This window comes from Euprymna scolopes, chromosome 21 (assembly GCF_053919585.1).
Source record: "Euprymna scolopes isolate OS-2025 chromosome 21, ASM5391958v1, whole genome shotgun sequence".
Classification (NCBI taxonomy): Eukaryota; Metazoa; Mollusca; class Cephalopoda; order Sepiida; family Sepiolidae; genus Euprymna; species Euprymna scolopes.
In genome coordinates, this window is record NC_136502.1 from 73279301 (window position 1) to 73306955 (window position 27655).

A 27655-nucleotide genomic window follows, 5' to 3' on the forward strand; every position below is an offset into this window, starting at 1 on the left:
GCCACATTGAAAGAATCAACAAGAGTTCCTGGATTTAGTAGATGTAGAATAATTGAGGTAGCAAGGTCAGTTCATGGGGGAAGACCAAAGAAAACATAAGACAAAAGTAATAAAAAAGAATTCCGAGAAACAGTGATAAAAACCTTGCCAGAGATAGGTTAGTTTGGGAGTCAATTTATAAAAAGCATCCAACACATGCTAGCATAAAAGAGGATGTAAAACGTTATCTTGCTGCTGATGATGACAATGAGTTGTATTTCAGGTATATTTTCATTTTTTGTTTCTCTCAGATTTATTTCAACAAAAATCAATTTCAATTTCTAAGATTATTATCATGTTCATCATTAATATTTACATGAATATAATGTATTTCGCTCTAGTTTCTTTCTAAAAATACTTTTTTCTGATCAGAAATTCTGTTAAAATGGGGACGCTTTTCCTTACTGACCTAAACAGAAGCACAAGCTTACACCCTAAATGAAAAATAAACTTTTGACATTTCTCTATTTTGACTATCAGGTAACCAATTATAGGTCTTTACAACATGTATTAAATTACAATAGAACCCTGGGATACGGTGGCCCTAGGATATGTTTTTTTCAGGTTACTATGTGGAATACAATGTTTTTCCAGACCCTGGTTATGGTATTTGCCCACCTTATGGTGTTATTCATAATGTTATTTGAATATATACATGTGTATTATACACTGTACTGTATTTTGTTACTAATTTCTAATGCTGTATCCTGGGGTTTTACTGTATTTTATTTTTTAAAATTAATTGTATCATGTAACACTAGGTAAAATATTTTCTTTCTAACACCGTTGTTTCAATTATATACTACAAGAGGTAGATTACATTAAATAAAGTCCAAAAACACTTAACTAATATTTTACATAGTGAGGAGAGTGGGGGGGCGAGAGACATCCAAATTTTTGATTGATTAAGCAAAGATAACATGTTAGGAAAGTAGCGTATTTCTAAAGAGCAATTAAGTAGTCAGTTGTTTAGCAGTGATGACCTGCAGAAGACTGTCTGAGGTAGCTGTTATATAAAGGAAATAATAATGGAAAATTCCGCAACCACTTCTTTGCAATGTTTTCCCCATTTTTTCTTCTTTTTATTGCTTTCAAAGTTTGCTTCACATCCACAGTAGTAAGGTGTTTAATCGCCGTGTGTTATATGACCTTTTCATGTCACAGCTTTGATGAAAAAAGGCTTTCCTACACTTGTTACAATATTTGTAAGATCTCCTTCTGAAATTAATTCTTGGCCAAAGTATAAATGCGGAACTCCACTTATCCAACAGCTGAAAAGGAAAAGTTTAGTCTGATATTATATTTGACCTCATTTAAACGCCATACCTTAAATGTAAACAAAAGCAAATACTTTCAAATTGACTTAATCTAAGAACAAAATTTATTTGCATTAAAAATATATTAAAAAAATGTTCATTTTTACAAAAAATTGTAACTTGTCTAACAGATTAAAAGGATAAACTTTTGTTTTTTACTCTATATAAATAAAATGTAAATTAATCTTTTAAATTATCTTTTCGGGGTGGGAGGTATGTACATTGTGCAAATAATTTTCTTTTTCATTTACTCAAAAACATTTTTTTGAGCAAGTCATGAGTGGAATATATGCAATGGGACATGATATATATATATATATATATTGATTTTGAAATATTGATTGGTTTCCTAGATATAAATCCAATGAAACTCACGTGATTATTAAAGAGTGCTCAATGCAGGACAGAGTTGATATATAGTTTGTTTATTATACAAATATTATTGGTTACATATGTGCATACATGTTTCGTGGAATTCCAATTCAAGAATAACACGTCATCAGACCAAAAGAGAATCAATTCTTTTTTGGACTGATGAATTGTTATCCTCGCATTGGGATTCCACTGAAACATGTATGCACATATGTAACCAATAATGTTTGTATAATAAACTATATATAACTATATATATATTTTTAATTATTTATTTGAGGGTAAACAATTACATATGGTCACTACAAACAGCCATCTGTTTCAGTCAATGAGACTTTCCAGGCGACCCCAAACCCATCAACGCCACAAAAAAAAAAAAAAAAAAGGGTGGGGGTAGATCTCTTCAAAAAGAAAAAAAAAAACTATAAAAGTTACGAGCTCTCTAAAAAAGAAGGATAAAAAAAAATGGAGAGACGCATTTTGACCTTTTGGAAAATTGTTCAAAAAAAAAAAAAAAAAAAAAAAGCTACTAAAAAAAAATCGTGATTGCATGTCTTTTTAAAAACATTTACATAACCTTTTTATTTTTATTTATATATCTGTTTAAGCTTTTTTTGTCAGTGTACTAGAAGGAATTCAGTTGATTAAAACCTTTTCTGCGTGTTATTTACATTACAATAGTACAACCCTTAATCCGACGGTGCAATACTACACCATTCAATACTGTAAAACTGAAACAAAGCTGCTCTGCTTGAAAAGGGCGCCATTTTCTTATTCATATTTATATCGATTCTTTGCTTTAAAAAACTGAAGTAATTACGTGTTTACTTTTTTAATATCCCATTTTGCTGTTTCGCATTATTTTACTAAAGTAAGTAAAGCTTCATTATTTTTCAAAACTGTTTTTGTTTCTTTGTTTTTCGATATTTTGTCGATATTATTTAGTAAGAGTGTTTAGCAGAAAAGCCAACAAACGACTACCTGAAAAAATAAATATACAAGAAATAAATGTTACCATAGTCAATAAAAGTTCACTTCATGTTTTTTTTTGTTTTGAAATAGTTTTTAATGCTCTTTACTTGAAATAATTTCAGCGAACCGAAATTAAAACAAGATTTTTCAGGCGATAACTACTTAAATGAATTTTTATATAAACTACACATGCCATAATCGAATATTCCTCAAGCACAAAATAACGGAAAACATTAAAATATGTTTATAAATATTCCTTACATTGACGGAACTCTCTTAAATTGTTAATAGAATGCTCAGATGCCCCTCTTTCAAACTGAAAATGGGGCTCTCCATTTCAAAGTCGCTACCATTTTGATTTTTTTTTTTAAACCGGTTCGTGAATTAAAAAAAAAAAAAAATTTTTTTACAAAATTAGGGTAAAATTTTTGAGTATTCAAACCTATCTCTTTACAACCCCCTCCTTTTCATAACATTATACTTTCATCAATCACAGTCCATTTTCTGTAGGCTGTTTTTTAACCCATTCAACGACAGATACTTCTGTTAGTATATATATATATATATATATATATATATATATACACACACATACATACATACAAGAACATACACACAGATACACATATATATGTATACATACACAAACAACCACACACACATATATGTATACATACACAAACAACCACACACACATATACATACATACGTTTTATTTTTTATTACCGTTTTTTTCTGTTGAGTAACATTGTTTCAGCTACGCGACCGCTTTTGGGCCGTCATGTAGCCTCCTCAGACTTTACAGAAATGTTCGTTTATACATATAATATAAATGAACATTTCTGTAAAGTCTGAGGAGGCTACATGACGGCCAAAAAACGGTCGCGTAGCTGAAACAATAATGTAACTAAACAGAAAAAAATGGTAATAAAAAATAAAACGCATATTTGCTCTACAACAGTATTGAGCATTTTCTTCAGGTTTTTATTAATTACCATTTCTACTAATATATATATATATATATATATATATATATATATATATATATATACAATGAATATACACGAATGAACATCCACATAAATAAACATACGTATAGAGATACTATCATGCACACATACATATATATTCAAGTAAATAATATTAGAATATTAAATTTATGAAATTAAGTGATTAGTTAATGAATTATATTTAAATTTACGATCAAAAGCCATTATGGAATTATTATGAGAATTTGAAATTTAATTGGGGTACGTATAAACGTACACACATTTATATGGATATGTAAATGCAGATATGTACGCATTTTATTATTATCTACAAATTATGTAAAACAATTATTAATATCATCACTTTATTATGCGTTATAAAAGATGTTAAACAGAGGTTATTAGGCAGTTTCCTTTAAGGGGGCATCCAGACTTTCTTCTACAATTGCATGATTTAGTTACTTTGGGTGAATTTCTATTATTGCCATTTAATATTTTGTTATTATGCTTTTTGATTACTTTTTCTAAATCATCACTACAATTATAGCTTAATTTGATAGTATTTTTAGTAAATATTTTGTGCAGTGTTTTCGAGGGAAATGCTTTTTGATAAGGTTGCCTAGGTTAGTTTCGAGCATCATATTATAAGGAGGCGTTAACTAGATTATTTTCCTTTTTCTGTTTGTTTTAGGTGTACTATTGGAGGGTATTGGTTCAATATACTCTAGTTGCATATTTTTATAGCCACTGTCCTGATTATTTTTCTAAATTATCACTACAATTATAGCTTAATTTGATAGTATTTTTAGTAAATATTTTGTGCAAAGTGTTTTCATTGTAGAAATTTTTGTGGGAGTTGATGCTTTGGTTGGAGGAGTTGTTACTAATCCTTTTGCTAATTGACTTAGTTATGTGTTTAATAATAGATTTAGGGGATTAGATAGTGTGTTAACATAGATGGGATTAGAGTTATCCTTCTTATATGGTTCATAACACCCCTTCTTTAAATCTAAGGTTACATCCAAAAAATTAACTATTCTAACATTAGAAACAATGTCAACTTTTAGCTTAGAAACTCATTGTGGATGATTTTATTCAGTCTCTCGCATTTAGGACCATTAGAGTCTTTTATAATCATAAGCCCATCGTCTCTATATAGACCGATGTTTTCAATTTCAATGGTCCTAGTTAGGTTATATAAGATATACAAACCTACTAGGTCTGTCATTGCAGTTGAATCCAAAGAGCCCATCAACACATCAAATTGCCCTATTTGGTCTTTCTTAGTCCACTGTTCTTTTCTGCTTAGCAGCAGAGTATTTCTGCACTTTCTGATGATTTCAATTTCATCCTCAGAGATATGAGAGAGAAGCTTTGCGAATTCAATCACCTTCTCGAAAAGTTCTTTTGTGATAGAGGGGTAGTAGTTTTCAATGTCAAATTGTAGAAAGGAACAATTTTGTTTATTATTTATGTTTGAGAACCACATAATCGTATCAGTTGTATTTATCGATAAGTTTGTATGTAGATTTAATTTGGCTGTTAATTCTATTAAGAATATTTTTGCTAATCCTACCTATTTCAGGTCTAGTTAGGTTAATAAGTCTAGTTGTAGGTTTGTTAATAAAGTCAGGTTTGTGATCTTTCAAGAGTATATATGCTTCTTTATTACTTATTTTACTTACTCTATTGCTGATTTCCAGTTTATCTGTTATTGCCTTGATTTCTTCATTTATTTTCCTAATTATGGGAGAAATGCACTTTCCATTTCATGCGTCTAAGTAGTTCCTTAGTCTTCATCATTAGGATAAGTAAATAATTCCGGTTGCTGGGAGTTTGAATATTCTTTAGAGATGTTTGAAATATATATGTGCATGTATGTGTGCGTGAGTGTCTAAAAAAAAAAAAAAAATTATATATATATATATATATATATATATACTTACACTTTAACTTGTCAGCATTGTTCGGACTATAACGCACATCAATTTAAATATTTGCGAACATGATTCTTCAATTAAATTTGTCTTCTGTATTCCAAGCGATTCTTGTATTTTACTCTATCTTCATAAATAAAGTTTTTATTGCTATTCGAAGTGTGAGTACATGAGTAAATCTTTTTAGACACCCTGTATGTGTGTGTGTGTGTGTGTGTGTGTGTGTGTGTATATATATATTTAGTAATGTGATTGATAATTTAAAATTCAAATTAAAATTAAAAATCTGTTTCATAAGAAGGAACAATAACAAAGTCAATAATTTGCACTATCGTTTCGGAAACGATGTTTTTATTGTGATAGACTTAAGCCACGGACAATTTTGACGTATAGTTTTTTTAAACAAAGTCTCCTCATCAGCAAAAGTATTGGGTGTTTCTTTTTATATGTAAAAGACACCATAAATAAACCTAGCAATTTTTAAGTAAGGCAGATGTATCTGGAAAAAATTAAAATAAAAAAGAAAATATTTACTTGATAAGAAAAGTAATATGGGTTGAGAATAAAAAATAGAATAAAATTATAAATCTGAATTTGGTTTAAATATAAGGTTATAATAATATGTTTTTAATAAAAGTTAAGAATTATATAAACACACATATATATACATATATATATCTATTTACCTTTTAATTGTTCGCCTTTTGAAAACCGTAATTATCATGAAAGCATTCATTTGGATATTGATTGTAGCTTATAAATGTACGAAATGTTGAATTTTCAAAAAGAACGCCAATGGAACATTTTTTAGCGGTTAGAATATGTTAGTAAACGCCTAATTTAAAATTAAGCAAATATTTAAAAAAAAAAAAGGGGGGGGGAGATAATCTCATTTTTCTAATTAAATAATCAAAGGGAGATATTTAGTGTTTATTCTATTTAGATTATAAAATATTATATATTGAATTTAGTATTTTTAATACTTTATTTATTTATTGAAATTAATAAATATAGTATAGGTTAAGCTTAAATATATATTTAAATAATATATAATAATGGTAAATATATCAGATAAACTAATATTAATAAAAGTATTGATGATCAAAATTTTATTAATAAGGGTATCAAGTTAAACTTAAATTTCAAGATTGAATATTAATAAGTAACATTTATAACTTATGGTGGTTTATATTTGTTAAATTTAAACCAACGTTTATGACTGCATCTCTTGAATTTAGGAGGGTGGTTCTATTTTTGATATCGTCGTATTTTAAAATCTTTAGGGTCTCCTGTGTACAAAGTGCACAGAATCTATCTCCTGGTGTATATCCTTTATATGATCCTATTTATTATTTGCCATTTCAAATTGAAGGAAATATTCTTATCTTTGAGTCGCCAAATATGCTTGGATAGAGTGCTTTCGTTCAACAGGGAGTGGTCTTTAAAGGAATGCTTATGGGTTGAAATTCTATGCTTAATAAGTCCAGATGTGTATATTATTAATTTTTTTATTGTTAGAACTAATTATTTTTTGATGAAGGCTTGGTATAGTAAGACACTTAAGTAAGATTATGTGTGTGTGTGTATATACACACACACACACAATCTTTATTATAGGGGTGGAAGGAATTGCAATTTTCTATCAGAATTTCAGTCAATAACACTTGCCTGGCCTATTGCTAGTTTACTTATTATATTATTGTTGAATTGTATTTCAATATTTGTATCATCTTCCTCAACCTTAAAAATATAATTTTTATATTTCTCTAAAAATAAAGATAGATTTAAACAATTTTCTAACATAACCTCTGTTTGCATGATTTTCTAAATTTCTTTTTGCTGTAAATTTCATGCTTTGATAAATTTGTTTTTATTAATTCCTTGATTTTCTTCCCTCAAAGAATCATTGACATCAGTTTTATTTATAAATTTCATGAAAATATTATCCTTTTGATTTTTTTTCTTTTTGTTTGTTCAAGGTGAACTTTGGGCATTTTTTACAAAATGACAAAATGAAAAAGTGGTAAAAAAATACACAACAAATAAATGTTATTAAAGACAAGATAATGTCCTTCTACCTAGCTGAATAAGTTTTTAGTATTATAACTCATTTTAAAGTTGTTATTCAGTTATTAATGTTGAGTGTTAAATTAGAACAAAAAAATGGCTGACATAAGTGGGTCACATCTTTGGAGTCTCAATAATCAATCAAAAATCTAAAATTAAATAAAATACTGATAGAAACCCACCCAAAACTGTTGCAGTGACATTTATTGGATGGATTTGTATCAGTATTTTGTTCAATTTTCAAATTTGGAGTGCTTATCAAGACTATATAATGCTAGCCTCATGTCGGCCATCTTATCCAGGTAGCTAATCTGCTTCTTGACCACGTTTTTGTTTTGTTGTCTTAAACTGCAAAATGCTCCAACCTTTCTTTATATAAATGTCTGTTTTGATTAAAAGCTTTTCCACATACTTCACAAGAATAAGTTTTTTCTCCAATGGTGATTGACGTGTGATGTTTAAAGCGTGATAATATTTCCATACATGTTATGCATTTATATGGTTTTATTGCTGTGCAACTTTTCAGCCTGTCCTTCAGGACAAAACGTTTTTTACACTCCAATGCAGTTCCATTTCTTCCAGCAATCACGTACATCTTCAAGTTCTTTCTTCGAAGAAAATCTTTTGTGCACTCTTGAAACGGAAACAGCTTTTTAACTGTGTGCATTTTTACGTTACTTTGTAAGCATTATCTCCCACAATAACAGTCTGTCGCATGAATGACTGGAGATACAAAATATGAGGCGTACATATTTTTTCTGGATCCTTTGAATGATTACTCTATCGATTGCTTTTTCTTTCCTTTTTGTTTTATTTCGTAAATCTGTAAATTCTAAAGTTGGGTCGGAGCTTGAAAATCTGTAAATGAAAATAAATGAAATATTAGATAATTCAAGTTTGAATGAAACAATTAGCAAGAAAATATCACAACTTTTCATTTATAAATAAACTACAAATGAAGTTATAAAATGAACAATTGCAATATATTTATGGATGTGAGCAAAAAAAAAAAAAAAAAAAAAAAAAAAAGTTAAAATTGAGATGAATTTACCATCCAGAGAGGGGGTGGCAAATGGCATGTCCCCCTCCATGTATGATGAAAGAAATGACTGCACAAAAAAACAACTTCTTTCCTAATCAATCCAAACTATATCAAAATAAGGAAAAGTGCACAAGTGGGAAAAGAGACAGGAAGTCAGTCTTGGATGAAACAAGTCTTCCTAGTCTACCCTACACCCTTTATGAAGTCTTAGCTTTCACAGTAAAATAAGCATTTTCAGTTTTCTGAGAGAACAGTCAGAAGCGGTAAGAATACAAGAAAAATAGAAAGAAATATAAAGCAAAAGAAGGAGAGAAAGAAAAATCGAATACAGCCAAATAGATACATAAAAAATAAGGACATAAGGCCCTAGCATTTTGTCAAAAATAAGATATTTCTTATCTAAAAAGAGCAGATTTGTTATCAAAAAGCAGAGAATCGATTAATGGGAGGCTCTAGCAATTAAGCAGAAATCTGTTTATCTTTACTATTATATAAAAGTCATTTTGTGTGTGTGTGTGTGTGTGTTCCTTCCTCATAGATTCCGAAACAGTTGAGCCTATCTTTTACAAATTTAACATAAAGCTAATTTTTATGTTTGGTGGTGTTCTTAGATATGTTTTGTACAGAAATTCATCCGATAAGTATCGAAAATCGAAAAAATCCAATCCTAAAAAATAGTTTTTCTTTTTTGTAAATAAAAAAGATTTTTATGGAGGAATATTTTTCAGTTACACCGGCCAAGGGAGATAATTAAAAAAAAAGAAAAAAAGAAGTATTGTCATCTGAAGATATAGCTCAGATAGAGTATTCAACTACAGATCAAACGGTCCTCTGTTTAAGCCCAGATGTATCTCACCATTTTATTTCAATTTTTTTTATTAATGAGTTCAATTTACAATAAAAGAAGAGGTACCATTTAAAATCACCGCAAATCATTTCTTCGTTTGCATATTTTAAAACGTTAATGAAAAGTGACTTTTCCAGGGCATTCACCGCCAAACCCAAATATCAGCTGACGTGATATCATAAACAAACACAAACAGAATTTGATGAATGATATTATCATTATTTTCTTTTTCTTTTGTGAGCTAATTATTCTTCACTAACAGGACCTGTGGAAATTTCACAGCAGCATATATTATATGTAATATATTGTTGCTGGGCATACTGTGAGCGTTCTGTTCAGCATGAATGAAGACACAATCATATTATTCTACTTTTTTATTAAAACTGTATCGCCCCCTTACTAAAATAATAACTTTGATATATTTCCTGGGCTGATTATTTCATTACAAACACACTGGTCAATTAACTCACAGTTTATCAGTTTTCATAATTATTGAATATGTTACTATGTTCGACAATAATTTTTCATAATTTCACCCCACATTATCGCCCCTCCCTTTACTAAAATATTAAATTTGATATATTGTATTGGCTGATTATTTTATAAAAAAAAACACAACTATCAGTTAACTCACATTTCATCATTTTTAATAATTCTTGGATATGGTACTAATTTTAACAATTTTTCATCTTTTAAACTCACCATATCACACACCTTACTAAAATAACTTTGATATATTGTCTAGGCTGATTATTTCATTACAAACACACACATCAATCAACTCACATTTCATTTTTCGTAATTCTTGGATACATTACTAATTTTGACAATACTTTTTTATAATTTAAACCAACGTTGTGTCCCAACCTTACTAAAATAATAACTTTGATACATTTGCTGGGCTGATTATTTCATTACAAAAACTAATCAATTAACATCCATTTCATCATTTTTTATAATTCTTGGGTATGTTACTAATTTCGACAATCATTTTTCATAATTTATACCCACATTATCGCCTCCTTAATGAAATAATAACTTTGAAATATTGTCTGGGCTTAGTATTTTATTACAAACACACTAATGCATGAAATCACATTTAATCATTTTTCATAATTCTTGGATATGTTACTTATTTCGACAAGCATTTTTCATAATTTTAACCCACATTTTCGCCCTTCCCTCTTTATTAAATAATAACTTTTATATATTGTCTAGGCTGATTATTTCCTTATAAACACACCAATCAATTAACTAATATTTCATAATTTTTTCGTAATTCTTGGATATGTTACTAATTTCGACAATAATTTTTCATAATTTAAGCCCTCCTTATCTTCTTTCCCTTCACTTATATAATAACTTTGATATATTGTTTAGGCTGATTATTTTATTATAAACACACCAATCAATTAAATCATATTTCGTCATTTTTCGTAATTATTATATATAATTTTGGCAATAATTTTTTATAATTTAAACCATCCTCGTCGCCCTCTCTTACTAAAAAAATACTTTGATATAATTTTTGGGCTGATTATTTCATAAAAAACATAACTATCAATTAACTCACACTTCATCATTTTTCTTAATTCTTTGATATGTTACACATTTCTACAATTATTTTTAATATTTTTAACCATATTATCAACCACCCACTACAAACATAATAACTTTGATATATTATCTGGGATGATTATTTCATTTCAAACACACCAATCAAGTAACTCACATTTCTTAATTTTTCATAATTCTTGGATATGTTACTTATGTCGACAATCATTTTTATCATTTTAACCCACATCATCGCTCCACTTACTAAAATAATAACTTTGATATATTGCCTGGTCTGATTATTTCATTGCAAACACACTAATGCATTAAATAACATTATCATTTTTCATAATTCTTGGATATGTTACTAATTTTGACAATTATTTTTCATAATTTAAACCATCCTTACTAACATAATTACTTTGATATATTTCCTGGGCTGATTATTTTATTATAAACACACACTCGATTAACTCACATTTAATCTTTGTTCATAATTCTGGATATGTTACTAATTTCGACAATAATTTTTATAATTAAAAACCCACATTATGCCTCTCCATCCTACTTATATAATATATTTGATATATTGTCTGGGCTTATTATATCATTACAAACACACCAATCAAGAAACTCACATTTCATCATTTTTCTTGGATATTTCCTAATTTTGACAATAATTTTCATAACTTTAACCCACTATGTTGCTTCTTCTTACTTAAATAATAACTTCGATATATTGCCTGGGCTGATTTTTTCATTACAAACAAATAAATAAATTCTGGGTATTCTCATAGTATATATGTTTCATCTATCTTATCCAATCCCAAGTGACGCCGCATATTCTGCTAATATATATCATTCACCTATCTCATTTGATCCCAGGCGACGCTGGGTATTTTGCTACTATATGTTTTCCACCTATCTCATTCAATACTGGACGACGCTTTCTGATAGTATATATTTGCACATCTCATTCAATCCCTGGACTGACTTCATGTCCGCCACCCCACTGTTGAAAGTATACATTAAATAAAGTAATGTTTTAATCGTAAACTGTTTCAGTCATTTCTGGGACAGACTTTATATCCCGAACCCACTGCTAAAAATATACATGAAATAATGTAATGTCTGAATAGTAAACTGTTTCAGTCATTTCCGGGACCGACTTTATATCCCAAACCCATTGCTAAAAATATACATGAAATAATGTAATGTCTAAATAATAAACTGTTTCAGCCATTTCCGGGACCGACTTTATATCCCCAACCCACTGCGCTAAATATACATGAAATAATGTAATGTCTAAATAGTAAACTGTTTCAGCCATTTCTGGAACTGACTTATAATCCCCACCCCACTGTTGAAAATATACATGAAATAAAGTAATGTATAAATCGTAAACTTTTTCAGCCATTTCCGGGACCGACTTCTTATCTCCCATCCTACTGTTAAAAATATACATTAAATAAAGTAATGTCCAAGACGTAAATGGTTGCAGCCATTTCCGGAACCGACTTCATATTTCCCACCCCAATATTAAAAATATACATTAAATAAGGCAATGTGTAATGTGTAAACGGGTTCACCCATTTTCGGGACTGATTTAATATCCCCCACCACACTGTTAAAAATATACATGAAATAAAGTAATGTTTAAATCGTAAACGGTTTGAGTAATTTCCGGGACTGACATCATATCCCGTAACCCACTGCTTAAAATATACTTGAAATAAAGTAATGTTTAAATCATAAACTGTTTCAGCAGCTTTTCAAAAGTAATACATAAAAACATTAACATGGTTAGGGATTAGATAACTATTGCTTCAACATGAATGTCTAAGTGTACTATCAGTTTCAGCATTCCAGTGATTTAAATCCCCCCCCCATTTTTTGGTCTTGGTTAATGGAGGAGAAATCCTTCATTACTGATATAATTCTTATTTGTGTTATTGACCAGAGAGCCCCTTTTGGGGAGCTGGTTTCCCCCTAAATTTTTAACCGACCTCATGTCCAATTCCGCCTTTGTGGGGAGGCAAGTAAACAAAAAAAAAATAATCAGAACGGACATTTTCCAGGGCATTTTATAATTAATCAGGAGCAACACTTCCAGGGCATTTTGTAATTAAATCAGAAATAACTTTTTCCAGTTACTTTTTTAATATTAAAACTTTGTTACATTAAACATAGTACCTATTCACAATGCCTCCCCACGATACAGATTTAGACACCAGGGTCGTGTTTTTAACATGGAGAAAAAAATTGTCTTAGTCATAAAGGATTTCTCTTCCACTGAGAGAGAAGAAATTGAAATGTAGCACTTGAAGAACAGATACTACACTTTGATCTTAGCCAAAAGGCCAAGAAAGACAAATCGTTTTTATTAGCTTTGCTTCAACAGCGACACCAATTTTTTTTTTCAAGTTTATTTGGAATATTCCACTTTCCTTTTTTAGGGATGCATAGCATGATAACGGACGGAGCGATAAGCGTAATAATATAATGATAATATATGATAATATATAATATTCAATAGAAGATTGATGCTATAATATACATATCTAATATATATAACATAAAACTCACATTACTGTATGGTTATATGCGAGACTAGTAAAGAGCTGAATATTGGATGGACATCTCAGGAAATGTTATTGACTTTAGCAAACATAACATCTGATTTGGTATGAAGAGGGAGGGGGCGGGTAAATACCATTCATATGAATTAGTCATCTGTGTGCTTTTGACTTATTTGTAGGTGAAGGCAATACTGTATAATCAATGATGCGGATTCTGTTATAGGTATTGATTTAATCAGGTGTTAGGGATGTGTTAGCGTAAATGAGAGTGAAATGAAATTTGGAAGAGTGCTTTCATCATAAAAGAGATTTGTCCACAGAATTTAATGGTGGTAGTTGGATGTTGAAATCATGTTGAAAGGGAGGGAATACTATTTTGCAAAAAATGTGGAGTTACTACAACATAAAGGGAGACGAGAGCAAGAAGTAGAGAAGTGTGTAGACAAAGACATTTTTTTCTGTGAAAAGGAAAAATGCAGATGGGAGTGTTATCACTAATAGCTGTGATGTAGTTGATGAAGTCAGGCCAGTAATAGATTTAAGAAAATTAAACAATTTTTTCTTCAATTTTCTTATTTTGTCCTAGCTGAGGATGGGGCATCCTACTGGATGCCAGACATTCACCTGTTATTTCATACATCTCAACCAAGAAATCTTTTTAAGATTCTAACCATCCACTTAAATGCAATTGTATCTCTCTTACACTTGGTTCACTGAGTATATTTACCAGATAGTTTTGAAATTCTTTTTCACAAATCCAATTGCTCTTATAATTATTGGAACGATGGAGATCTTCCTAAGATACTAGTTTCTTTTCATGTCATATATAAAACCTTGGTATTTCATTATTTTTCCTCTCAGCTCTGTATTTCATTATTTTTCCTCTCAGCATCATTGGGGGATATTAACTTCTACTTAGGTTGCTTCTTTCTCCATGTCCTATATGCTTCTTTCTTCTGTATATCCTATGTCAGGTTTGAAGCAGTTATCTTAGAGATTTGGAGTGGAGAAATGCGATTTAAGGAGAAAATGGCGGTGGTGTTGGTGTAGTGCTGGTATTCATGAAAGTTTATTAAATTTGTAATTATGAAGCTATTTCAATGAAAAATAGCATTACTGCAGTCAGATGAAAATAGGAGATGATGGAGAATGGAAGAAAAAAGTTCAGAAAAGTAGATGATCTATTGCGACAGTGCAAAGGATAAGTAAAATGCCTTTTCTATGTTTTGTTGTAAACTGGTAACTTAAAAGATTTGAAAAGATTTGAAAACTGAGAAATAGTTGTTTTTCTTTTGTTTATTTATTTTTTTGTCAAACTAATAAACAATACTTAATTTTGACTTATAATCTTTAATTCTACCCAGAAATTCTTTTTGAATTGATATTTTAAAAACTTCAACATCATATGGGTGTTCATACAGATCCACGCTGACAATATTTTCTTGGTGAAGTACGTTAATGAAAAAAAAAAATTTTATGATTTAATTACAGTGTTTCATTCTATAGAATTTATTTTTAATTATTGGTATATTTTATTGTTTTTGTTACTTAATATATATATTTGCAAACCCCGTTGCAATATTAAAATGCAACACTGACAATTACAAAACCATTTGCAAATTCCATACCGACTAAAAAAAGGATAGGTTAAAGGATAGATTACCGTTTCCATGTTAGGGATTCTTTTTCTTAAATAATGTTATTATTTAGAAAAGTTCTTTTTAATATGGAGGGAGGCTTCACTTACCTACAATTTAATAAAGAAAAGATACTATAAAAAAAATCAATAAAAAAAATGAAGCAGCAACCAGAAATGAAGTAAAAATAGTAATCGTAAAAATAGCCAAAGAATAAGAAGTGGCAATGCAAATAAATCAGTGATTTTCTGGCTTTATTCAAGTTCTGCATGTCTTTGTTTACTTCCGTTTTTGATGATCATTCTGCATCATGACGAATGCTCTGAAAAGGCCTGTTCTGATTAATGTTTACCAGTTCTAAAATAAGCAAATGAACTTGACTGGTTTTTCAGAATAACAGAATATTTAGCGTAACGAAACAATGGACGACTAAAACCTGTGTTAGTTGAAAATCGCTTATTAATATAAAATTGTTCCACTTCCCAGACTGGACTTCATATTTTTAGTTTCATTTCGCTGGCAGCCATGTTTAAAAATTTCAATAAATAAAGAAATGTTCACACACACACACACACAAAATAAAATAAATTATAACATCCTTCGCTCAATAAGGTATTTCAGAATTTGGTACTCTTGCATAATTTGACCCGAATTCTTGTGAATTCCTGTCAAGCATGGATCGGGCGAGACTGGCAATCATCGGTGTCAGCCGAGCGTTGTTCAAATGTTGAAGCGCTAACTCGACTTTTTATTTTATTTATTTCATTTTTTTTTTCTGTTATGTTTTTAGTAATTTTTAAGGTGATATTAAGATGGCGGGGGTGACTTTTTATTTTCTGATTAGTTACTTATTTATTATTTTTTTTTAATTGAATTTTTAGGAGTTTGATTAGCCAAAGAAACAGCGCTATCTAAATGGAAGCAGACGACATTCGAATTGGAAGAAAGTGACTAAACAACAAAAAAAAAAAAAAAAAAAAGATAAGAAAAGCTGACAAACAAATGTATTTTCAAACTCACCAAACAGAAAAATGACAGGCAAGAAAAGAAATCTATAGATGTTAGAAAAAGAAATGAAAACATCAATGCAGACAATCTCATATTGTCAGGAGAAGAAATTGCTGTCCCCCAACAATTGTAAACACAAATGTTTACTTAAAAAAAGATTGTGTATAAAGGATGGTTTCTCCTGGAGATGTACAAATGGATGGTGCCACCAAAAGAACTTGACTGAACAACAAAGTCTTGAAAATAAAGAGAAAACAAGAAAAAAAAATATGGTTACAAAAAACAAAACAAAACAAAAACTTGTACTTACACCTAACAATTATACGGCTAAAAAATCTCTTCTTGGAGACCCCCCCCCCCCCCCCGATGCTAATGCACTTCCGCGCTATTTTTTAAATTGTATTTCCAAGTTTAATTAAAATTTTATGTTTTTTTATTCAATTGTAAGGTTAAAGTACAGAATAGGTACAAAATACCCTTCCCTCCCCATGTTAAGAATGGCTTTTTAAATAATAACGTTATTATTTCAACATGGATCAATAAGTGCATGAGTACCAAAAAAGCAAACTTTCTGTTGATAAATATTTTGCAACAAAAATGAAATACTGAAATAATATAAACATTTTCATTTTTCAAGGTAGTTTTTTTTTTTGTTATTTTTGATTATTTGCATTTTTATTTTTTTTCCGGATTTTTTTTTTTTTTTTATAAGTCTGTGTCTGTTACGACGCTCAGCTGATACCGATAATTTCCAGTCTCGCCCGATCCATGCTTGACAGGAATTCACGAGAATTCGGGTCAAATTATGCAAGAGTACCCAAAATTTTATTGTGGAAAATCTTTATCGAATTAAAATTTAATGTAAAATGATCCCCCATTTCCAAGTCATTCCACCATTTTAGGCCAGTTAACCCAAGTTTTCGGCACTATTTATTCTACATGAAATATTTTTCATTTTAAATTAAAAGTAAATTTTACTTAAAAATAAAAATTGTTTAAATTATCATTATCATGAAATGCATGTGATGTGGCAAAGGATTTATTTGTGCTACTCGCTCTCTCTCCACATAAATTCATAAAAATACAAACCAAACAGATTCATCAAAGTCCCGTCGATTCTGTCCGTTTTGATTCGATCTTGGTTTTTGATCGCAAAGTCAAGGCTAATTTTTAATAAACAAAATGGCTATGCTTATACACACATTTAATTGTGCATTTCTCAAGTTTTGATGGGTAAAATAAATTAACTTTTTACACAAAATGACTTTTCATGTAATAATGTTAAAGATAAGAAATATTGGTTCACATGAACTTTCCACACTGCCCTTACAAATTTTTTCCTCTTCAACATTTTTTCAACTTTCAATATTTAAAGATTTGGAAGGGGGGTTCAATTTCACATACAACATTCTAGTAAGCAAATCGATCTCAAATTTCTTTAACTAATTTACGATAGCCTCGTTTTAATGTTAGGTCCTTCACCCCCACCCCACCATTATTATTATTATTATGTGATTTTCTTTTTACTTTGGGAAAAGTTTGGTCTATCCCCCATCCTTTTCATTTTTATTTATTGTGAGAAATTCCATTTACATTTGCCATCTTTTTTGTTTTGGCCGCTCACGCAGTTTGGTAGTCGGCCGTGATTGGTTAATTTTGAATGAGTCAAGTGAATTGCTTGGTGCCCTTTTTGTATCATGCTTTTATTTTTTAGTCCAAGCAGGAACTCGCCAAGGGATAGACTCCAATTCAGCAGCTCCCACACGTGAAGGGAGCTACGTCAATTTCTTCATGTTATATCACCAAACTGTTGGTGAACAAAGGATTACATCTCTACAAGCAGAGAATTTTATATTGTTGAAATTATCCTAATTACAGGATGACATTCATGAACATTTCTTCATGTTTTATTTACCAAATATTGGATCTTATCTCAATTCAACTAGAGTCCCAAGCGACTCGTATTATGCCTAATTATAGGCGCCAACATTCTTGCCACTATGAATATACATGGATCCTTTCGAGGAACAAAAAAACTAACACTCCAACAATAGGAGTTTATACTACCGGCTCCATGATTATGGAGGCAAAACTGGCCACCGTTTTGCAATTGGACTATACCAGAACCAATAAACTTTCATTGCTGTTACTTTGAATAAATTTTGAGTTTGAAAGGTATGGCTTTTGTATTTGTGGATTCTTTTGCCTCTGCAGGGAGTAAATTTGGATGTGAGAAATAAATTTTTACATTATTTATTTACGACTTCTGAAGAGATTATCTAAATTTCAAATGAGAGATCATTATAAATTTTGAAGTATAGGATTATATAAATAACATTTAGGACTCTACCAACATGTTTTTTTTCTTTCGTCAATTTGTACCATATGTCCAGAGCCACCCATCATATTCCTGTCTTTACACAAAATTCCATTCAAAATTGCTGAACATGTCACAGGTAGTAGACAGACAAAAATAAAAAAATTAACGATAATAACACTGATAAACTAAGGTGTGACCCTTCAAAGATATCCCTCCTTATTGAAAGTTTTTTTTTTTTTTTTTACACTTACATCTCCAGCAAACTTTATCTAATTTGGCTTTTGAATAAGCCTGCATACAGGATGCCCACATGAACAAAACTTGTTTTGGGCAATTAATTTTTTGGCTTGACAATATTGTAAAACTGAATCCTTGAAAATAGGTACGGGCAAAAACGGGAGGACAAAAATGGGAGACCTAGTTTTGAAAGCCGATTTATCATAATTTTTTTGTAGGTTTCCGACTACTTTTTGATTGTATTTGAAAGATCAAGGACTAAACTTAATTTCCAAAAGGAAAAAAATATTTGTACACATGAAAAAAAAAGTTATGAAAATGTTTTCATGGCGAACTACCCAATTATGCTAAATTTTGAAGTTAAATAAATTCATTGTAAAAAACCCTTTAAAAGATAAACATTAGTTTTCTGGGTCTATTTCAAAGATAATTAGTAAAGTCCTAAGATATTGAATCAAATAATTAAAAAAACACCTTGTTTGTACAAAACATAAATTAATTAGCCCGAAACCGAGTGATTCTGGCGTTCGCAAAATGCAACAAACTAAAATTTTGTAAACACGAAAATTATGAAGGGCCAAAATTTCAGGCAGTCGAAAGACTGAAATGGTGTCATATAATTAAAAGGGAGGAAGTTCTTTTTTTTGTTTCCCCCAGTCGCGCATCCGTACATTCCCTTTTTGAACGTTTGCATTAATTTTTGCATTTTTTAATTTAATTATTCTTCTATGTTCCTATTTAAAAAAATTTTTTTTCTTAATTATTGTTCAATATTATATAAAACCTATGTTACGCCGAAAGTTTCACATTCTTGCAAGCAAGGAAATTATTAAAATCTTGCATATAAAAATTATGCGAAACCTGTAATTTAAAAAAGTAGAAATATTTTTTGCAATTATAATTTTTTGTGTGAAAATATTAAATAAGCAATGCTTAATTCAATGGTAACATCGGTAGTTCGAGAAATTCATTTTTCTTTGAGTTATATAGAATTCATCAATACGGATTTAGGGGCTTTTTTTCGTAATGTTCCTATAAAAATTATTTTATTTTTATTGTTACAAATTACGATGCTTTATTTATATAAAAAAAGCTAAAATAAATTCTTGCGTTTTTTATTTACTACTGAAAACTATATCTTTAGTAAAGGTATTTTTTGTTTAAACAAAATAATACATTTCCACTCGGATTTAAATAAAAAAAATTAGTTGATAAATACTGAAAATTTCATTAAAATTAGTTAATTTCCTACCTCCCAATGTAAACAGAATTTTTGTGAAAAATTAAACAGTGGTACTAGTGCACTTATTGATCCGTGCTGAAATAATAACGTTATTTAAAAAGCCATTCTTAACATGGGGAGGAGAGGGTGTTTTGTAACTATTCTATACTTTAACCTTACAATTGAATAAAAAAACATATCAGAAAACTTTAATTAAACTTGGAAATACGATTTAAAAAATAGCGCGGATCACTAAGTGCACTAGAATCTAAACAGTTCTTCTGCTCGGTGTATGTCGGCGCGTTACTTACGGAAAGACGGTGAATTAAACTGCAGAAGCACCTGTTAAATATTGTACGAGTTTTATAATTGACCCCCTCTCTCAAAAAAAAAATTAAAAAACGAAAAATAAAAATGCTTTTGTAAACCGCTTGTGAAAACTTAATTGTTTAGATCAATTAAAAAAGCATCAAAACTACGTAACACAGAAAAATGAACAACATTTTGTTTTTGAAAACTTTGTTATTTTAAATGTCTGCTAAAAAATTCTTCCGCGATGTGACAAGCAACTTTACTACGCTCGTCCATGCGCGAACGCATCATGTAAGAATAGCATAAACGATGTCAATGAGTTGGCACAAAATAGTGTGAGGGTTCAGGGGTTAATACCATGCAAACGGTAAATTTGTGACGGGTTTGAATATCAGATTTGTTGTCAGCGACCCCAATAAAAACCTATAAAAAACACAAATTTTATTGGTCGGTGTTCTGTTGTAGTTAAAGTAAACGGTAAATATCCAGATCCGCTACTACAGAACACCGACCACTCTAATTTGTTTTTTTATAGGTAATTGAGGTCGCTGACAACGAATCTGATAGTCAAACTTGGGGCAAATTTACCGTTTGCATGGTATTTACCCCTGAACCCACGAACTACTTTCCACCATTTTGCAGCTTCCGTTTACGCTACGCGCATGCACGCTGTAGCATAAACGACGGCTTCACCAAGCAAACTACGTTGGGGGAGGGAATTTTTTTTTTTCCAGGACATAGAATTTTCTAATTTTCAAAAATGCATTATAGTACTTTTTGGGTGGAAAATTTAAAATTAGCTGAAAAAGAAATAAAACAAGAAAAGGAAAGCACTCCAAGTTGGAGTAGGGGGGGGGTAATTTATCTGTTTTTTTTTTATTTTATTTTTTTTACCTGGAACATAGAATTTTCAAATTTTCCGTAAGTAACGCACCGACATTTACCAATTAGAACACCATTTCACATTTTCCGAAGATTTTACTGTTTACATTGGGGGCGCGAGCGGGGGGGGGCGGATGTGATGTTGGGGCGCTCGCGCCCCCAATGTAAACAGTAAAATCTTCGGAAAATGTTAAATGGTGTTCTAATTGGTAAATGTCGGTGCGTTACTTACGGAAAAACGTTTAACTAAACTGCAAAAGCACCTAAGCCACATACATAAGTTCTATAATTGAATCCCCCTCCCGCAAAAAAAGAATGAAAAACATAAAGATGTTTGGTGCTTATGTTTTTGTGAACCACATTAAAAACTACGTGAGACACAAAAAAAAAAAGAAAAAAAAAAGTCCCCCAATTTGTTGTACTTTTCTTTAACTGTAAGTCATTAAAAAATGTCAGTCCGTAATTTTTTGATTGGTATGGTACGCCATTTGAGAAGGCAGTTTGCTAGGTGAAGCAAAGCAAGCCGTCGTTCATGCTGCAGCGCGCGCGTAGCGTAAACGGAAGCTGCAAAATGGTGGAAAGTTATTCGTGGGTTCGGGGATTAATACCATGCAAACGGTAAATTTGCCCCAAGTTTGATTATCAGATTCGTTGTCAGCGACTTCAATTACCTATAAAAAAACAAATTAGAGTGGTCGGTGTTCTGTAGTAGCGGATCTGTAGCAGTATCAGAATTTTTTGTGAAAATAGCGAATAATTCCACCCCATCTTTCCAAGCTTATAACTCCTCGAAAAATGCAATTCAAGCCCTAATTTTTTTTTTCAATTAAAGGAGCAAGGACCAAGATTTCATTAAAAAAAAAAAAAAAAAAAAAAAAAAACGTGTTTTTTTTTTAAAAAGGTTTTAAACTTCGGACTTTACAGGTAAAATTCGACGAGAACACGATGTCCGTTTTTTTTTAAATTTGAATATATTATGTATTGACCTTTTCTCTTCAATTTGTGAGTAAATAATTATGTACTTATCCGAGTCGAAATTAATTATTTTTAGACATTTACAAAATTGGAGGCGTGAATTATTCGACCCCCTGTCTTTCCAAGCTTATAACTCCTCGAAAAATGTAATTCAAGCCCTAATTTTTTTTTCAATTAAAGGAGCAAGGACCAAGGTTTCATTAAAAAAAAAAAAAAGAAAAAAGAAAAAACAAATAACGTGGTTTAAAAAAAGGTTTTAAACTTCAAACTTTACAGGTAAAATTCTACAAGAACACGATGTCCGTTTTTTTTTAAATTTGAATATATTATGTATTGACCTTTTCTCTTCAATTTGTGAGTAAATAATTATGTACTTATCCGAGACGAAATTAAGTATTTTCTTTGTAATAGACACTGGGGGGGGGGAACCGTGAATAAAAAAAAAAAAACGTTTGTCTAAAATATTATATTCGGTTTATTGGAAAGAACATAAAATTTCACATTGACCCTGAAAATATCGTAAAAATAGAATCAATAGAAAAATTTTGATAGATTTTTAAAATTTTAAAATTTAAAAATATTGAGTTTAAAAATTTAAAAATATTGAGTTCGGAAAATTCATTACTGTTTAAAAAAAAAAAAAAAAATATTTTTATTACTTTTAAAACAACTGTAATAGTTTATTTTGGAAGTATAATCCATAAAGAAAATAAATAACCCACTTTTAACAGAGAAATTACGAGATTTTTATATTGTATTCGCAGTTTCGTGTTAGGGGTGTCAAAAATTCCTACAAAAATTCTGATACTGCTAGCGGATCTGGATATTTACCAAGTAAACATTTCCCCATTAAATTTTTCTGCTGGTCGCCATGGAACTCAACGCCCAAGGAGTACCCAATCCTGTCCCAATCAATAATAATCCGTAGAAATAGTTGGAAAAAAAAAAAGAGGAAAAGGAAACAATTTGTAAAGGGGCGCAGAAAGTTCACGTGAACCGAAACATCTTTATGATTTATTTAACCCACAAATCCTATTTAGCGATATCACCAATATTTAAAGCTTTGAGGAAAAAAAAAAATAAATAAATAAAAATAACTTCTGATTCTGATCAATAGACAAAATAAACTTGACATTAACCGATAAACGAAGACAAAAAGTATCTAACGAAAATGGGGTGAAAAAAATAAAGTTATAGTCACTTTTTTAAAATCAGTAAGGTTCTGAAACTAAAAAAAAAAGTAACGACAAAAACTGATTAAATAAAAGTAAAGCCAAAAACAACATTTAACTTAATAATAATCAGTACCAATTTTGATAAAACGATAATGACTTTTTTTTTTTTTTTTAAATAATACTTACATAAAAGTAAAGTTAAAAGTTAATTGTTCAAGGAAGGAGGAAGACAAACAAAGCCGGAAATAACCGGTGTACTATCTAATTAGTTCCTTATTTATTAACAAGATTTCGGATTTTAATCTCCCACTCCTTATGGTCGTAGGTCGGCTCATAAACTAATAATAATGGGAATAATAATAACTACAAATTTTAATGTGTAAACTATTATTTTGTAGTTGTGTTACACAGCCATAAAAGTTTTATAATAGTTTAAAAGAAGATTGTGCCACTGTCTCCAAATTGAAATAAAAAAATTATATATTGCTTGTCAAATCTATCTAAAACTTAAAAGTTATATTGTCTGTCCGTCTGAGGAACGGTCTCTATCAAACTAGTCTGTCAATTTTTGATCTAGAAACTTGACACTTAATATATAGTGGATTTGGACACGTGGAACAAATTCGATTTGGTCTTTAGTGGTTAAAATAGTTACTAATTAGTTAAAAAATAATTTTTAATTGGAATGTGACTTAAAGTGCTCTTCTGCATATGCGTAAATAATATTTACTCACTATACCTTTTACAACGTTATTTTTTAAGTTTTTATGCGTAAGGACATAGTACAGATGGTAACGAATACTGGAGAATTATATGTCTTGGTTTCGATTTAAGCTGATGGCACCCAAGTCGTTTTTTACTTTTTAAATCAAATCTATATATTGGGTACAATAATAATAATCGATAAAGAATTGACTTTGATACAAAATCTGCATAAATTAAAATATATTTAAATGTATTTTACAACTGGGCAACACCAGGCAGCCTGCTAATATATATATAAAAGTCTGTCTGAGGAATAATCTCTACCAATCTCCTCTGTCAATTTTTAGTCTACAGTCTTGAGAATTGGTATATAGAGGGTTTGAATCTATGGAACAAATTCGATTTGGTCTTTAATTAGTTTAATTAGTAAAAATAGCTGTTAAGTAGGTACGGGCAAAAAATGGTGGGATAAAGAGAAGGAGACACAGTTTTTAAAGCTGATTCGTCATAATCATTTTTATAGGTTTCCGACTACTTTTTGATTGTATTTGAAAGATTAAAGACTAAAGTTAATTTCCAAAAGGAAAAAATATTTGTACACGTGAAAAAAAAAGTTATGAAAAATGTTTTCATGGTGAGCTAATTCAGCTAAATTTTGAAGTTAAATAAATTCATTGTAAAAATCCCTTGGAAGATAAATATTAGTTTTCTATGTCTATTTTAAAGATAATTAGTAAAGTCCTAAGATATTGAATTAAATTTAAAAATAAATAAAATAAACACCTTGTTTCTACAGAGAATAGCTTAATTAGCTCCCAAAAGCAAAAGATTCCTGTTTCATTCAACCGAAAGAAAACAAAGTCCTCGTCACATGAATTATACGGAAGCCCGAAATTTCAGACAGTCGAAAGGCTATCTGAAAATGACATCAGGTAGTTAAAGGGAGGTAGGGGGCGATTTTTTTTTCTCACAGACGTGCATCTGTACATTCCTATTGTGAATGTTTGTCTAATTTTTACTATTTTTTAATTTAATTATTTTTCTATGTTCCTGCTTTTAAATTAAAAAAAAAAGTTTTATTTTTCAAGATTATATAATAATTATGTTACGCTGAAAGTTTAACATTGATGCAAGCAAGGAAAATATTAGAATCGTACATATAAAAATTATCTGAAACCTGTAATTAAAAAAAAAAGTTGAAATATTTTTTGCAATTATAATTTTTTTGTGTGAAAATATTAAATAAACATTGTTTAATTCAATGATAATATCAGTAGTTCGAGAAATTAATTTTAGCTATTATTATAATTAAGTTATATCGAATTCATTAATACAAACTTTAGGGGCTTTTTTCGTAATGTTCCTGTAAAAATTAAATAATTTTTTTTAATTGTTATAATTTATGATGCTTTATTTTCATGTAAAAAGCAAAAATAAATGCATTTTTTTTTACTACTGAAAACAATAATTTTAATAAAGAAATTTTTTGTTTAGACAAAATAATACATTTCCATTAAGATTTAAGTAAAAATAATAAATTCATTATAATCCGTGATCATTATTTGATAAATACTGAAAATTTAATTAAAATTTGTTAGTTTCCTGCTTTTTGTTGAATTTTTAAGTAAAGGGAGGAGTCAAAATTTTTATACATTTTGAGCATTGGCATTCAATTTGCACATACCTACTGTTAAAGAGTCAAAATTGAAAAAACTTAGAACTTGACAGGTATAAGTTTACTTAAGGAGCTCTTCTACACATGCGCAAATATACATTTATAAATTAAACATTATTCTCTCTAAGTTTTTATATGCATAAAGACATGGTTCAGATAGTATCAAATAAGGCTAGAGGGTGATATGTTTTGGTTTTGATTCTAGCTGATGTTCTCAAGTCATATTTTTTTTTTACTTTTGAAATCATTACTATATATTGAGTACAACAATATAGTAATCAATAGAGAATTGGCTCTATAATAATAATAATAATAATAATAATAATAATAATAATAAATACATAATTTGCATGAATTAAAAAATAATCAATAATATTTTACAGTCGAGCCATGTTAGAAGGCCACTACTATTTTTAAGTAAAATATAATAATCAATAGAGAATTGGTTTTATAATAGTAAACACAAAATCTTCATGAATTAAATTATCATATTTAAGCGTACTTTATGACTGGGCAACACCAGGCAGACTACTAGTTAAAACATAAAAGGAAGCTTTCTTTTTCTTTCATAAGATTACAATTAATTTTAATCACTGTAGATGCCACTTTTGTTACGTACAATGTCAGAGATCAATGTGATGGACACCACTGCTACAATTATAACATATTTGATTAATCTCTACTGAAAGTAGTGCAAACGTATACAAGTACTTTTTCTTTTTTAAATTTTACTTAGGGGTCACTGCTTATCAAGGCCCAGACGCCACTGTAGGATAAGGTTAATAAGTGTCAGATAGATAGTGAGACAACATAATCAATAAAGGTGGAACTTGAGTATGGCTTAATTATTTAAAGGATGGTTCAACAGGAATTTATTTACATTAGATTTGAAAATGACCATGTTATAGTTAGCTGAGTGACATTTTTAAGTACCTTTTTTTCCACTAAATTAACAAGCAAGAATTGAATTAGTTTATATGATAGATAATACTATCAGTTAACATTATTTAAGTGAAATGCTATTATTATTAACTTTATTAACTAGGAAGTAATCATCATGCTGTTAATATTGAGTGAGACCACAGCTGTCAATTACCATATTCTAAATATTACCTGGTGACTTTTGCCAAAAAAATGTTTCATCCAGATGTCAGAAGACTGTCTTGTGTCTGACTGCAGCCAACTTTTTCTAGTCATCAAACTCAGAAGCTGTCTGCTCCATGCAATAAATCTACCCTTTGTTGATAAATACAAATTGTTTAATGCATACCAACTGCTGTTTCCAGAGAAACTTTTCATCAGTTAGTACTCACATTCTGGCAGAGAATAGACAGGAAATTGTGAATAAATAATCTTATATCAGGTTTTTGCATGAGTTCCTGCTGTTTCATAAAAACTTTTGTTCTAAAACATGTTTTGATATTTGGCAAAGTGTTATATATCATTAAAAAGCACATTTTTTTCTACAAGATAATGGTCATCATTTTTTGGTCATATAACTTTTTCACGTTTTTCAGAACCATCAAATGGATTGTCAAGTAGATAAAAACTTACAATTTCAACACCTTCTTTTTGCCTTTAATCAAGGTCAAAAAGCAAGTGAAGTGACCAAGTATATTTGTGCTGTATATGAAGAAAATGCTATAGCTGAGAGAACTGTTTGAGATTGGTTTACCAGATTCAAACACAGTAATTTTGATCTCAATGACGCTCCTCGTTCCGGAATACCATTCAAGCTAGAAGTAGATTAACTCAGGGTTCTTTTGAGGAAGATGGCCATCAGACATGTAGAG

The 27655-nt window shown here is 29.8% G+C and overlaps 1 protein-coding gene and 1 pseudogene across 7 annotated transcripts in view; both read right to left on the reverse strand.

Annotated features, from left to right (window-relative positions):
* Positions 1-8058: 8058 nt before the first annotated feature.
* Positions 8059-27655, reverse strand: part of LOC145242493 (uncharacterized) — a 40327-nt gene continuing 20730 nt past the window's right edge. For 5 of the 7 annotated variants that reach the window (XR_013862751.1, XR_013862750.1, XR_013862748.1 and 2 more), the window contains one exon: positions 8059-8550. Coding sequence is in view for 1 of the 7 variants with exons in the window: in XM_080105557.1 (XP_079961683.1) it covers positions 8503-8550 (48 nt within the window). In the remaining 6 variants the exon portion in view is untranslated. The remainder of the gene's footprint in view (positions 8551-27655) is intronic. The other 2 variants (XR_013862753.1, XR_013862752.1) reach the window with 1 other exon arrangement.
* LOC145243186 (U2 spliceosomal RNA) lies at positions 13366-13508 on the reverse strand (annotated as a pseudogene).